Source organism: Apiospora phragmitis (assembly GCF_038363925.1).
Source record: "Apiospora phragmitis strain CBS 135458 chromosome Unknown utg000009l:1.0-1189150.0:1.0-1190623.0, whole genome shotgun sequence".
NCBI classification, from domain to species: domain Eukaryota; kingdom Fungi; phylum Ascomycota; class Sordariomycetes; order Amphisphaeriales; family Apiosporaceae; genus Apiospora; species Apiospora phragmitis.
Window position 1 is genome coordinate 380,960 of NW_027117408.1, and position 16,153 is coordinate 397,112.

Sequence of the window (16,153 nt, forward strand, 5' to 3'; positions counted from 1 at the left end):
TAAACTACTTAACGTATCCCACAAGCGAATATCTCACATAAGCGAATGTCCCACTTTTATAAATTTCTTTATAGCCTTAACCGTTTTTTATATTCTTTTATATACGAAAATGTTAAAACTTTAAAAAGAGAGTGATATAATTCTAACGCTTTAAGCGCTTTAAAAAGACTTAATTTTAAATATACGAAAAGCTGTATTAATTTATTACGTTTTATCGAAAACCTTATAACGTAAACGAAATAATTAACCTATACGATACGAAATATTTATAAATTCTTAAAAGCTTTTAAATTTCGAAAAAATACGATTATTTAATATATTATTAATTTAAATACGTAATCGTTTCTTCCCCGGTTAAATAATATAAAAGATATAACGAATTAATTACTTAATTTACGTAACGCGGGACGCGTCGGCGTTAATTAAGCCTTTAATGTTATACGAAAATAATTAAACCTCCGGACGCGTTTTAACCGAAGAATTAATTATTAAAGAATCCTTTATAAAGATCCCGACGTATATCGCGCGTAGTTTACCTTTATACGAAATATAATTTATAAATACGAGATTTAAAAAGAGGATATCTATAACTTTAACGAGACCGGCTTTTTTATAGGCTAAATCTCGTTCGAAATAATCGTAACTACTTTCGATTAACGCGGAAAGCTTAAGGTAATATAATAAAAGAACCGGGAATAGGTTATAATTATCCAGGGCATCGAATTATACGGTTACGCCATTTCTCCGTATATTATCTTTACCGGGAAAACGCACCTCTTTTCTTAATATAAAAATAGCCTATTACTGAAGGATTAGGTGATCGTAGTTATTAAAAATAACTAAACCACGAATAAAAGAGGCGAGGACTAAATTCGATATTTTAATTAATATACTAGGTCTCGTATAAAAAGTCGTTATCGCCTCTTAGTCCTAAACGGCTACGAAAGCCACTACTCGATAACTTTCGAGCTCTATTATAAAAAGAACTCGATTATTATACTTTATATATTTTCTTATTTATTATATAAACTCTAATTTTTTAATATTAGCTATTTTCATATATTAAAAAAGGTATATAAAAAAGAAATTAAATGTTTTATACGGGCGTATATTACTTATATCTTAAAGGAGGACTTCTTATTAACGTTTTTAAAAGCGTTCTAAGCGATTTTTACCGTTTCGAATATATAAAAAGGCTTTTAAAAAATAAGACTCGTCTCGTATAATCCGGAATATATTATTTTATAATTAAATATAAAGTTACGTATTTTAATACTTCCGGGGACGTTTTCCGGCCTATTTATTTTTTAAGAATTAAAAAACTTTAAATAATTTAATTAAAGCTTAATTTTAAACTAAATACGTTCGAAACCGTATCGTATAATATTAAAATAGCTTTCCGATATTTATTTTAATTAGTTTTAATTAAATTATAAAAGTTATAACGTATATTATATACCGAGTTACTCTTTTAAAAAGTAAGAACGCGATATTTCAAAAGGTAAATAAAATACTTAGCCGGCGCCGCCGTATAAAAAAAACGGCTATACAATAGAAAATTACTTCGTATATAAATTAAAAAAGACTTATAGTTTTAAAAAGACGTTAATAAATAGTTATAAAACAAATCGCGTTAAAAGAGTAATCGTATAAGGACGTTTAAGACACGCTTATAACGCTATAAAATCTATAGAGAGCCCGGGTATAATACGCGTACTTATTAAAATAATATAAAAATATTTAAAGATAAGGATTCTAATTAATTTTAATATATTAAATACGTTATAGTAAAATTAATTTATATTTTATTAAAAAGGATATAAAAGAATAAGACATTCGTTTATATAAGATATTCGCTTATAGGATACGTTAGCCGAAAAACGAACCCGTATAATAACCTAATACCTTTAAACGTATAATAATATTAAATAAAAACTCCTTACTTAAAACGAATACGAGGATTTCGTCCGAAACTAAAAAAGGAAAAAAAGAGGAGCTAAAAAACGACGAAAAGAAATATAATTACCTTAATTCAGAAAACGTATAATAAAGCATTACTTACTTAACGGACTCCGCGTTCTACTACTGGCTTATTAACGAGGATATTTATTCTCTAAAGGTTATTATATAAGCCGATTAATTTAACCTTACCAGCTCGTCTAGTTAAACTTATTAAAAAGAGCTTTAAAATACCGGCGCCGCCTTATTTTTAATAATTAAAAAGCCTTAAATAAAGGCTTATATACGAGAAAAACTAAACGTATAAATTAATTAAACCTCGAGGAGCGCCGAAATTAAGTTTAAAAGCTTAAAACTTATCTTATTAATTAAAATAATCGATATATAAAACCGATTAAAAATAATTAAATATTATATTTTAAATATTATAACTTTTTTCTTATTCTTATTATATAATATTAACCGGCTTAAAACGTATTATAATAATATTTTTAATCTTATTATATAAAAAAACGACGAAATACTCCTTATAATTAAAAAATAAGGACATCCGTTCTTTAATACCGGGCCGTACGAAAATAACGTTATATTTTATTAAAAAACAGCTTCGACACCTCTACTAATAGTTTAAACACCCTCGTATAAAAAAGCTTTATACGCTTTTAAAAAACGCCGGCTATAACGACGTCGTCTTTATTATTTTTAACGAGATTTAAAAGTTCTGCTCTTAATATTAATTATACGATTTAACGCTATAAAAATTCAAATTCTCACTATAAAATAAATACGACTTTAATTATAAAATTATTATAAATATTATTTATATTAATAAATAAAACGTATTTTATATAATCGATTCGAATATATCTTTTTAAACGGTTATATTCTTATATTCGCTTAGTGTATAAAATATTTAAAATATTTTTTATAAATATTAAATATATATATATTAAAGACCTTTTAATTATATTTCGTATAGTCCGGGTATATATTTTTAAAAAAAAAATCGACACTATATATAAATAATAAGAATTATTTATAAATAAATACTTATCGAAACTTATTAAATAATAAATAAAATTAAATAAACGTACGTTCTATTATATAAAACCTTTAATATTTTATAAAAAGATCTCGGTTATTAAATAAATACCGAAATAATACTTTAAATAATTATTAAAGCTTTAAACGATACGGCTAGCCCCGACGGCTTAATACTTACCCTGCTCGTATTCGGAACATACCCTCGCATCGACGGGAACTTATTACCGTTACTAGAGATCTAGCCACGAGGAGAAACTGTATAAAAAATAATAAAGATATTCCGGAAGATATGTATAAATATCGATATTTACCGAGCTTTAAATACTCGAAACGGACCGGTTATTTATAATATTTTAATATTCTCGCTCCGAAGTAAAGTCTTAATTTAGCGAAAAAAAAAGGATAAACCGGACTATATAAAATAATAGCTATTAAAAACCGTACGATCCGGGTAAATACCCCGGACGGCCCGAAAGCCTTTCGAGTAACCTAAATTAAGCCGTACTACCGGAAAGAGGCCGGAGAACTGTACGACGAGCCGGATATATAACCAGATCCGGAATAGCTAGTAAATACCCCAGATACTAAACCGATAGCCGAGGAAATTACGGTAGCTCCTATATAACGTAGCCGGGGACGATTTAAAGAATATTTACCCTAGAACGTTTTAACCGCCGTATTTTTTACTTAAAAAAAATAAGAGAATTACGATTTAATAATTAAGCTTTAATAAAATAGCGTTATTACCTCGTTTAAATATTTATTTTAAAAGTTTAACGTGGAAGAGATTAATAATCTCGCCGTATAAAGAGTTTTCGAATTTATTCGATTCGACCCGAGTAAGCATACCGGCCGGAAGATTTTTAAAACACGACTCGTACGAGAAATTAAGAGTAAAATTACGAAGTTATACGAAAAGTCTAGGCTCGTAATATAAGGCTATAAAAATATAGAAAAGGAGGCTATTTTAACTTAGTTATTAATAATTTAAAGGATAAACTAGAGATTCCTGCTAATCCTCGGATTAACCTTAATTCGAAACTTTAATATACGAGGCGAGCTACGCGATATCATATAGATATTTACTTAATTATATAATAAATTAAACCGATTAATTTACGTATATTTATTAATAAAATTAAAGACTTAATATCTCGAAGGGACGCTACTTTAAATCGTATTACCCCTATACGAACTAATAGAGTTAAAACTTTATTAATTTAAAACGTATTATAATTATTATATATAAAATTTAAAAATAATAATTTTAATATATAATATTTATTTATTATTTATTATAAAAAACCGGACATTTTCGATATTATAATAATATAAACCGACGATACGTTTAGTTTCGTTATAACCCTCTTTTTTTTTAAAAAAAGAAGAAAAATTAGCAGAGGAATAATTCCGTATAAAGTTAAAGAGTATTTTAATTAAAAACACGCTAATTAAGTTTAACGGTGGTAAGATTTAATTAAAATCGTACCATATCCTTTTCGAATAAAAAGGATAAACTAATTAATTAAAACTTATCGATTTAAAAGCTATTAATAAAGATTAGTAATATATTTCTTAACGTATAAGAGGAGTATATCTAGCTTTTATTTATTAATTAAAAGTAGCGTACGACTTATTTATTGCCGCTTAAATATAAATTTTAAACAATAAAGATATTAAGAGCTTAAACGAGCGTATTAATTAATAAATTTAGAATTTAATACGCGGCTTAAGATATATCTCGCTTAACTTTTATTATATAAAGATATATATTTTTATTAACGGCTTATTTATAAATAACGAGGATTTAATTTCTTAACTTAAATACCTAATCTTATTAAATTAAGGGATAAATCGTACGAAGGACTAGTTTAAAATTTAAAGTAATATTATTTATTAGAGCTCGACGAAATATAAAAGAGTTTTACGAAACGTATTAATTAACGAATTATATAGCACGATTTCCGGTATAGATAACGGTATAGTACTAAGTATTACGCTTAAAAAAATCGTACGAACTTTAAAATTCTAAGATATATTAATAACCTTTTATATAAATTTAAAGTCTTTTTATAACTATTTAATTAAGTTGGGTATAATAAATAAATAAAAGCTTATAATCGATATTATATCCCTCCGAGAATTATACGAAAAAAAGAGATCTTATAAATCTATTATATCGATAATAAGATAACTTAGCAGACGCCCTTACTAAGGTATCCCTAAATAAGGCCCTCGAATAAATAGTCTCGATAAATAGCTTTACCGTACGTATAGAAGGGTATATCGAAAGGCTAGACTCGCACGTCCCCGATAAGGTGTAACGTATCGCGATATACGACGGCGCCTTTATTATTATTACTATTTTTAGACCGTTCTTTTTAATTTATAACGAAAAATAATATATATTAATATATAATAACTTCTTTTATTACAGTTATTATTATTAAACGATTAAAATAATTAATTAAAAAAACTTATTATTTAATAAAATTAATATTAAAAAGGTATAGTATTACCTATACGACTTAAATAAGCACCGAATACCGGATTAACGCAACCCATCCGTACGAGACCCTCGAAAAGAGAAGGCCCGTATTTAAAAAGGGGAACAGGCTAATTTTATCGTTAAAATAGAAAACTGCTAGTATTAAAATAGCAAGAACTAAGGTTTTTTATATTACTTTAAAAAAAGTACTACGTACCTACGCGTACGAACCCTTTTTTAATTTTATTAAGAGGGGTATATAATATTCCTCGTAATTCGCATTAAAAATAAATATAAATAATAAAATATAATAATATAACCTCGATTAAACTCGAAACTTATTTATACGTATATACGAAAGCTTATTTAATAGTTTTCGAATAAAAAAGGGCTAATAAATAGCTTAATAATATATATAAGCTAAAAACCACTATCACGTTAACCACCTTTAATATTTTAAACTAATATAGCCTTTTTATAAGCTTTAATATAATATATAAAGAAGTTTCGTTTATTAATAAAGGATAAATATATTAATAAGGTTAAAAAACTAATCTCTTCTCGATAATAAGCTTTTATAAAAGTAAAAACCTTAATATTAAGGGGTTAAAAACGTATAATAAATAAAGGGGTAAAAATAATAAATAAATATTATTTTAATAATAAAGGGACATGAAATAATTAGTTATATAACTGCTATACTTATTTAAAATAAATAAACAAGCATCCTTCGAGTTATTCGAGGCGGTTTTCGATATAAAGATATCTTCGAGCTATTTAACCGCGATCTCGTTATTCATCTAGCCTTTATTACTTATATTAGACTTTTATCTTTAAAATTTATCGAGTTTTTAAGGGAACTATTACTTTTAAACCGATTTACCCTTATAAATTATTAAAGGAGAAATAGCCCTAACGTACCCACGGTCTAATTTCTTACTTTCTTATATTTTCGCGTAACGCTTTACTTGTATCGCGTTCTTTTATTATATTATTATAATCGGCTTTTAAAAAAAAGTAACGTTATTTTAACGTTATAAACGCTTTAAAACGATTTAAAATTAAGTATATAACGTGCGGTTAAAATATATAATATTTTATTAAAAACCTTTTTTAATCGTCGGCGCGATATAACTTTAAGATTTAATATTTAATTATTAACTTAAAACTTTATTATTCTCGAAAAGGAAGTAATTATAAAGTATATAAATAATTTAAATTCGCGATCGTTTCTTCCCCCGTATAAGTAGCGTCGAAGATATAGCGAATCGATTATTTACTTAACGCGACGCGAGACGCGTCGGCGTTAATTAGGCCTCGAGCTTTATACGACGATAACTAGACCTCCGGACGCGTTTTAATTAAAGAATCGATTATTAAAAGGTTTTTTACGAAGATCTCGACCCGTATCGCGCGTAGCTTACCTTTATACGAAATATAATTTATAAATACGAGATTTAAAAAAAAGATGTTTATAATTTTAACGAGACCGGCTTTTTTATAGGCTAAATCTTATCCGAAATAATTATTACCACCTTTAATCGATATAAATAGTTTAAAGTAATATAATAAATGAACCGAGAATAGCTTATAATTATTTAAAGCGTCGGATCGTACGGTTACGCTATCCCTCTATATATTATTTTTATCGGAAAAACGTACCTCTCTTTTTAATACGAAAATAGCCCATTACTAAAGGACTAGGTAATCGTAATTATTAAAAATAATTAAATCACGAATAAAAGAAGCGAGGACTAGATTCGATACTTTAATTAATATATTAAGTCTTATATAAAGGGTCGTTATCGCCTCTTAATCTTAAACGGCTACGAAAGTTACTATTTAATAACTTTCGAACTTTATTATAAAAAGAACTTAATTATTATACTTTATATATTTACTTATTTATCGCATAAGTTTTAACCTCTTCATTTTAATTATTTTCGTATATTAAAAAGGTCGTATAAAAAGAAATCGAGTGTTTTATATGGGCGCATATTATTTATATTTTAAAGGAAAACTTTTTACCGGCGTTTTTAAAAGCGTTCTAACCGAGTTTTACCGTTTTAAATATATGGGGAGGTTTTTAAAAAATAAGACTTATTTAATATAACCCGGAATATATTATTTTATAGTTAAATATAAAGCTATATATTTTAATACCTCCGGGGACATTTTTCGGCCTACTTATCCCTTAAAAATTAAAAACCTTAAATAACTTAATTAAAGCTTAATCTTAAACCGAATACGTTTAAAACCGTATTATATAGTATTAAAATAACTTTTCGACGTTTATTTTAACTAGGCTTAACTAAATTACGAAAGGTATAACGTAGATTATATACCGGCTCGCTTTTTTAAAGAGTGAGGTAAGCGTATTACGAGAAATAAAACATTTAGCCGACGCCGCCGTACGAAAAAGAAACGGCTATAAGATAGAGGATTACTTTATATATAAGCTAGAAAAGACTTATAGTTTTAAAAGGACGTTAGTAAATAGTTATAAAATAAATCGCGCCGGAGTAGTGGTCGTACGAGAAGGCTTAAAACGCGCCCGCGACGCTATAGAATCTACGGGGAGCCCGGGCATAATACGCGCACTTATTAAAATAATATAAAAGTATTTAATAAAAACGATTCTAAATAATATTAATTAATTTTAAACGTTATAATAAAATTAATTATATATTATTATATAACGTTTAAAAAAGTGGGAAATTAGACCGTGAGGTACGTTAAAGCTAATATATTCTACCGTTTTTAATTATTTAAAGTTAATATTACTTTATAAACTAGTTTCGTAAATACGACTTATTAAGCGATTAAATAATTAAACCGACTTTTAATAACTAAATTAATAACGAGACGAGCTTAAACTAGATTCGATATTTCGATAAATATATTAAAGTATAAACGAAGGGCCTTTATTACCCCTTAATTTTAAACGGTTACGAAAGCTATATTTCGGCCGAATTCGAAAAGTATTATAAGAATGACGGCATTATTATATTTAATATACCTCCTTATTTTTTAAATATAATATTTTATTTGTTATTAAAACGTACTTATTCGAAAGAAATCGAGCTATTTATTAAAACGTTAATAAATTATATTATAAAGTTAAAGTTTTTTATCGCTTTTAAAGCCGCGTATTCTATTACTTTTATATAAAAAATAATATTAAATATAAATTTAGCGTATTTAGTTTAATATTTTATTACCCGGATAAAATAATTAATAACTTAGATATACGTTTTTAAACGTTTATATTTAACCCGTTACGTTCGGGGACGGTTAATACTTATAACCTTTAAACGTTATTTAATTTTTAATAAACGATTAAATACTTTATTTTTATTAAAAATAAGGTTTTTACTTATTAAAAACCCTTTTTAGTATTAACTTTAAATACTATATATTAAAAAACGAAAAATATATATATAATAATATATAAAATAACTTTTATAAAAAACTAAATATATATTTTATAAAAGGCTAATTTAATACTTTTTAAATGTTAAAGAATTAAAAAATCGCGCGATTAGCTTAGAAAAGCCCTTATTATATAAGAATTCTAAGAGTTATAAAACGAGAAGGTAAAAGGGAAGCGTTTAGTAATTAATAAATGCGGAACGGGGGGTTCGTTAAAGCGGAGGGCGACCGGTAAAAGGCGCTGTAGTATCTGCGGCGAAATAGGTTATAATACGCGAATATATAAAAAGAATATAAAATTAAGTAGCGAATCGAATAAAGAGTAATTTTAATTAATTTATATAAAAGTAGTAAGATATAAAAAAGTGGCCGATTTAATAATATAGCCGACTTAATAATAAACTACGTTATTAAGTTTAATTTAACGTATTTAATTTAATATCTTATTATTTAAAAGATATAATTAATAAGTTAAATATACGTTTTTAAACGTTTATATTTATTTCGTTACGTTTAAAAATAATTAATACTTATAATCTTTAAACGTTATTTAACTTTTAATAAATAATGAAATACTTTTCTTTTATTAAAAATAAAAACTTTATTTATTAAAAAAGCTTTTTTATATTAATTTTAAATATTATAAATTAAATAATAAAGGGTATAAATAAAATAACTTATAAAATAACCTTTATACGTAATCGAATACGTACTTTAAAAGAGGCTAATTTAGCCCTTTTAAAGCGCCGGAGAGTTAAAAGATCGCGAGTCTAGCTTAGAAGAGCCCTTACTATTAAGGAAGTTCAAAAGATCAGGACAAGAAGGCAAAAGGGAAGCGTCCAGCGACTAATGAAGGCGAAATGGGGGTTCGTCGAAGCGGAGGGCGACCGGTGGAAGGCGCTACGGTGTCTGCGGCAAGATAGGTTATAATGCGCGAATATGCGAAAAGGATGTAGAATCGAGTAGCTTAGATAGCGAGTAATTTTAATTAATTTAAAGCGTTATAGTTAAATTATTCTATATAAAAGTGTCGAAATATAATAAGGGTGGACCACTTAATAATACGGACTACTTAATAGTAAACCACGTTATTAGAATATTTATCTCTACTAGCTTAAGCTTTAATATCGACTATTATAAACCGCTAGATTAACTATTAAGCACCTTAACCACTTAGCCTTCTTATCACATAAGTAATTACTTAAACTTAATATTAAACTATATTATAATCTAAGATTATTTTATTAATAACTATTTAAAAAAAATCGGAAAATTATAACTTTAACGAATTTTAATTTAAATATAACTAGTAATATTAAAATTGTTTTTCGAATTTAAGCGAATGATTTAAATCGCTTTATTTTCTTTCGATTTATTTTAAAGGTTATATTATTAGCTTATTATTTTATCTTTAATTACTATTATATCTTATATTATAATAAAAGCACGATTAAAGTCTTTAATTATTTAATAAGGTTTAAGTTTATATACTTTATTTAATTCGGCTTATAAACGATACTTTTCTTACTTTAATTTAGTTAATTAAGCGTTTAAAATACTAAGCCCTTTTTCGAACTTACGAAACAGTAGCTTTTTATAGGTACTATTAAGCTAAACGTCTCTATTACGAGCTAGGGCTTCGATTTAACGTATATACCGAGAGCTAGTAAGTATAGGCGCTTCTCGGATAAGTATTTATTAGTCGTTAAGTTATTTAAGGCTTAAAGGGACTATTTTCTAGCCGCGGCCCTGCTCGTATTTACGTAACCGAGAGTTCAGGGATTTAGAAATATCCTACGAGTAAATTCCAATGGCTCGCTACCCGTTAACTATTATTTTAAGTTTAAAAGCTAACTCCCGGGCTCGGTGTTACGTTTAAATAAAGTTAACTTTATTTACGTTTATATTAAGCGTTAATTAATAATAAAAATTAAATATTCTCGGATTTTTCGCTTTAATATTAAAAAAGACCTAGATTTAAAAGCTATAATATATAAGTATATATTAATAAGTATAATAATTAAACTTTATTAATTATATATTCTGTTATAAAATAGTTTTATATTTAATTACCGTAGTTATTTAAAACAAGTAACCGCTATTACTCCGGGTCCTCCGGTTTCGTCCGTAATAAATAGATATTTCGTAATTATAATATTACTAGCTCGTTATTAATTTATCCTTTAAATAAATAAACGAATAACTAGTTTTAAAGATTTATCCATAGGTTATAAAAATCGTCGCCACGATTTAAAAACTATTAATATTATATATTAACGCTTTTAAAAATAATTAAAAAAAAGTAAAGTAATATTATTTATATTTATAAACTTTATAACGGTCACTTATTTATAATAAGCGGTATTTTAAATAAAAATTTTAATTAATTCGGCTAAACTAATTATATAATAATTATTATTTAAACTTATAATATTATTAATTTTATTTATATTATAAATAAATTAAGCGAGAATATCCTTAATAAAATCCTGCTTTAAAATAAAGAAAAAAAGCTAGATATTTTTTTCGGATATGTAATAAACGCGTCGGAAGTTTATCGTCGTGGCTAATATGGTTTTCAGCTTGGGGTAACGGGCGATGAATCTCCTTACCCAGTGGATTCCAAGGGGCAGGGCGCGCTGGTCTGTCTTGAGTAGCCGGGCGACGAATAGCCGGAACACGTTATGCTTAGGGGCAAGGCCTAGCTACGCCTGTCGGATAGCCCAGGTTTCAAGATACTCCTCCTGGGCGGAAGAGAGGGTCCTGGCGGACTCCTTGGACTCGGTCCGGGTCGGTCTGCCCCTGATTCTGTCCCGCAAGGTGGCTCGGGGTACCTTGAGTCTTTTGGAGGCTACACGTTCCGACTCGCCAGCTTGTACGGCCAAAATGGCACGCTGAATGGCGGATTCGGGGGTTGGGATGGGCATGGCTAGAAAGCACGAGAAGTGACGATTCTGGCAGTATCCTCTAATTGCTAATGAGGGGGTTGGGTGCTGACTTATATGCGAAAAGGGGGTTAGGGGGCTTCGCTTATCGGTAGTCAATTTGGGTGGCTGTTTATGTGGTAGGACGCCTAAGTGGTTAGGGTGCTTATACCAGCCCCTGGGTTCTGCTAATAATATGCCCGGTTCTCTTTTTCGTGTTTACGTTCACACATGTGCATTGAACGACGACTGGTTGGAAAGGGTCCGCAAATGGAAGAGGTGGAAGCCCCTATAAGCGTTCACCGCCTGCAAATAGTATGTCAACAGTGTCATTCGATGTGCCTAGATCAGCCCCGTCATCTACACTTTACCAGTGATTAGGAAGATGACAAATAAGGGATAGCAATCTTGTACACTAACTGATTACATAAGTACTGACTGAATGAGGCACCAAAGGCCCGATCTCATCAACTGACAGGCAGGGGTGCTTATTCACGTACCTGTCAGGATTGTTGACACTGTCAGCGAATACGAGAAGCAGCAAATCAATGTTATGGGTGGTCGCAGCTGAAGCTTGAGGCCACCAATGATCATTGAAGGGACACATCTGTCTTGCTCCACAGTTGCTTACTTCAGGGCTGCCAATATATGCAGTACCCTCAATAAGCAATTTGCATCAGATTCGCCCTAACTTGAGACATGCCCTGCCTTCTTTTGGGGGGGGACAAGGAAGATTATAATATATTGACCGAATAAGTAAAAGGAGATTAAGCCATTTCCTACCAAGCAGCCATATATATATATATAAACGGAATGTCCGGGCTATAGGTTCGTTCTGTCTCTTGCACGCATCAGCATTAGACAGGGTTCCACAGCCAACAGGCCAGACTATCCAAACTTCTAATCCATCGTCCCCTAAGCCGTCAAGATGGCAGGCAAACTCATAAAGTCCCTCCTCGCTTACGCACTCGCCCTCAACGGGGCCAATGCTACCCAGAGCTTCAGCAACCGGGGCACCACCTCCGGCTGGGACACCTTCACCCACGAGAACAAGGGCACCGTGCAGGAAGTGACCAACGTGGTGTACCCCGACGTCACAAACCAGGGCAGCACCTCGCTCAAGATGACGCAGATCTACGACCCGAGCTGGGGCGGGCGGTACCACTCCGAGGCCGTGAGGTACAACGTGTACAAGAAGGGGGAAACGGGCTTCTACGGGTTCGCGTTCCGGCTGCAAGAAAACTGGGAGTTCACGCCCGGGCTTTCGTTCAACCTGGCGCAGTTCATCGCCGACTTCACCAGCCTCGGCTGCACCGAGACCTACATGCCGAGCACCATGGTCTGGCTCGTGGGCGACCAGCTGCAGGCGCGCGTCAAGCACGGCGACGTCTGCCCCACAAATTTGCAGCTGACGACGCCCTTCCGTAACCTCGCGACCGTGACGGCCGGCGTCTGGCACCGCGTCGAGATCCAGGCGAGCTGGCGCAGCGACGACACGGGCTACTTCAAGCTCTGGTTCGACGGGGAAAAGGTCAGCGAGACGTACGGCATCCCTACCACTGTCACCGACGGGCGCGCCTTCCAGTTCCGCGTCGGGCTCTACGCCAACGGCTGGTACAACAAGGGGTACTCGGGTAACCAGGCCACGCGGCAGGTTTGGTACGACCAGATTGCCGCCGGCACCGATTTCGCTGATGCCGCTCCGGATAAGTGGTAAAATGAGGGTCGCCTCGTACCATGCCCTGTCATTAGGAAGATAGATCACATGCCAAAACAGTATTATGCTATACCTTCAATATATGTACATACTATCAAATCAGCTTATCGAAAATAAGGAGCGTGTTGTTTGTAATAACATCGGAGAAGTCAGTCAGGGGCTTTTGGTTCTGTTGATCTGACCTGGTACGGATCAAGAAGAACAAAAAGAAGAAAAAAGGAATCCACCCTGTGCGGTGCGAAATGTGAGCATGGGCATTTGCTGAGGAGGGAAATGAAAGGAGTCCTTCAATTGAGATTCTTGTCGAGCCCTGTAATCATGTTTTCTGTATCGCGAGGTCCTTGGCAGCACTTGAGGGCTTGAAGCTGGACTTGGAGACCACTCTGCTAGGATTGTGCTGTGATGTTGGGAAGTGTTTGGGCAATCATGTACATAATACTGCATGCTCAACTCGATTGCACCAATGGTAAAAAGATGTTACGCGAGGAAAACCGAAAGGCTACGCCCGCATTGGTAGAGGGCTCCTTCATGAGAGATGCACCATGTCTTGCAACGCCATCTAGTCGGTTGGAGCTTCCATTGAACAACTTGACAACCAAGGCATCTTTTGTACGAATCCGGCAAACCTTGGGGCAAATCAACACATAAACTGCTGCAGCTGTACATGTTTGATATACTTATGCCTGGAAGTATATGATGTCTATGAGAACATTGAACGGTTTCCTAGCAAGTCGCGGGGTCGTTGCTGAGAACCGGCAACGAGAGTGTCAATGTAGAGCGGAAAGGGTGCTGGCGGGTAGCATCGGTCAACGGGCTAAGGTTAGTGGTGCATGCCCCCCGCAAAAGCAGGTGCTCGCAAAGTTGCGCCTGCTCCGTAATTCCGTGAGCACATCATAGACAGTGGAAATGGTAAGAATACAAAATATCCGATGCGGGACATTGCATCGTGGGAGCTGAGATTTCGGCTACCTGCCTGACGAAAACTTCAACAGGAATATATGCCGGAGATTATATTCTCGAAGACCGCTAGTATGACTTCATCATGGGTCCCCGACGTGACACCCGAGACTCCGTTCTCTCTTGCAAACATTCCCTTCGGCGTTATCAGCACCAAAGATGACCCCACCCCGCGTCCAGCAATCGCCATCGGCATGCACGCACTGGATTTGAAGGCACTGAACGCAGGTATCGGGCTGGGCGAGATAGTCCCGGAGCTCAAGGGCCATGAGCATGTCTTTCAACAAACGACCTTGAACGAGTTTGCCGCACTCGGAAGGCCCCTTCACCAGCAGGTGCGACAGGCACTTCGAGACCTCCTGACTGCCGGGTCAAGCCACGCTTCCAAACTCCAGGATAACGACGAGCTCAAACAAAAGGCATTGATCCCGCTCAGCCAGGTCAAGATGCACATGCCCATGGCAATTGGCGACTACACCGACTTCTACGCCGGCTACCACCACGCCTACGCCGTCGGCGCCATGTTCCGCGGCCCGGCCGCGGCCCTGCAGCCCAACTACACGCACCTGCCCGTCGGCTACCACGGCCGCGCCTCGAGCATCGTAGTCTCGGGCACGCCCGTGCGGCGGCCGTGGGGCCAGATCCTGCTGGACCCGACCGCGGACCCCAAGCAGCCGACCACGGCGCCCTGCCGGCGGCTGGACTTCGAGCTGGAGCTAGGCTGCTTCATTTCCAAGCCGAACGAGCAGGGCACGCCGGTCGGGATCGGCGAGGCCGAGGACCACATCTTCGGATACGTGTTGTTGAACGACTGGAGCGCGCGCGACATCCAGAGCTGGGAGTACGTGCCGTTGGGGCCCTTCAACAGCAAGAACTTCGCGTCGACTATCTCGCCTTGGGTCGTGCTGGCTGACGCACTGGAGCCGTTCCGCGCCCGCGGCATCGAGAACAAGGCGCCGGTGCAGGACTACATGAAGGAGGCCAAGGCGGAGACGTCGATTGACATCAGTTTGGAGGTGGATATTACCAGTAAGTAAACGCCTTTACTTGGCACAGCTTTGGTCCAAAGTCCGTGTCAAGTATTTTGATATGAGATATACAAGTGCCTGTGCTAATCTGCTTGGACAACAGCACCGGGGGGCGATACGACGACCATTACCAGGACCAGCGCCAAACAGCTGATGTGGTCCTTCCCCCAAATGATCGCGCATCACACTCTCGGCGGCTGCAACATGCGGACGGGCGACATGCTCGGCTCCGGCACCATCAGTGGCACCGAGCCCGGCGAGAGGGGCAGCCTACTAGAGCTAAGCGAGGGCGGCAAGAAGGACGTCATGCTGTACGGCATGGATATGCGGCGGTTCTTGAAGGACGGCGACACGGTTACGATACGTGGAGTGTGCGGCGGAAGAGGGGAAAGGGTCGGGTTTGGTGAGTGTACTGGCCGTATCTACTCGGCGGTCCAGCGATAGGCCTGAGGCGCTGCCTTCTTGCCTACTCATATAACACTATCATGTTGCTCGGCAATGGAGCTTACAGCAATTAGAACAAGAAGCAAGGGATGACTGATTTATATTTTCCAATTCAGAGCTATATCGCTATTAAATGATGTCTTTCCATATACGTATGCTG

General features: G+C 34.3%; 3 protein-coding genes across 3 annotated transcripts; 2 read left to right on the top strand and 1 right to left on the bottom strand.

Moving 5' to 3' along the window:
* Nucleotides 1-11,628: 11,628 nt before the first annotated feature.
* Nucleotides 11,629-11,850, bottom strand: PG994_009628 (uncharacterized protein; the record flags this gene model as incomplete). Its single annotated transcript, XM_066861037.1, has 1 exon — nucleotides 11,629-11,850. One exon carries the CDS (start codon nucleotides 11,848-11,850, stop codon nucleotides 11,629-11,631), a length of 222 nt encoding a protein of 73 aa, XP_066713207.1.
* Nucleotides 11,851-12,775: 925 nt separating this feature from the next.
* On the top strand, nucleotides 12,776-13,564 carry PG994_009629 (uncharacterized protein; the record flags this gene model as incomplete). The annotated part of the gene is made up of 1 exon (XM_066861038.1): nucleotides 12,776-13,564. The coding sequence occupies one exon, from the start codon at nucleotides 12,776-12,778 to the stop codon at nucleotides 13,562-13,564; it is 789 nt and encodes a 262-aa protein (XP_066713208.1).
* Nucleotides 13,565-14,595: 1,031 nt separating this feature from the next.
* On the top strand, nucleotides 14,596-15,993 carry PG994_009630 (uncharacterized protein; the record flags this gene model as incomplete). The annotated part of the gene is made up of 2 exons (XM_066861039.1): nucleotides 14,596-15,550; nucleotides 15,653-15,993. 2 exons carry the CDS (start codon nucleotides 14,596-14,598, stop codon nucleotides 15,991-15,993), a joined length of 1,296 nt encoding a protein of 431 aa, XP_066713209.1.
* Nucleotides 15,994-16,153: the final 160 nt, after the last annotated feature.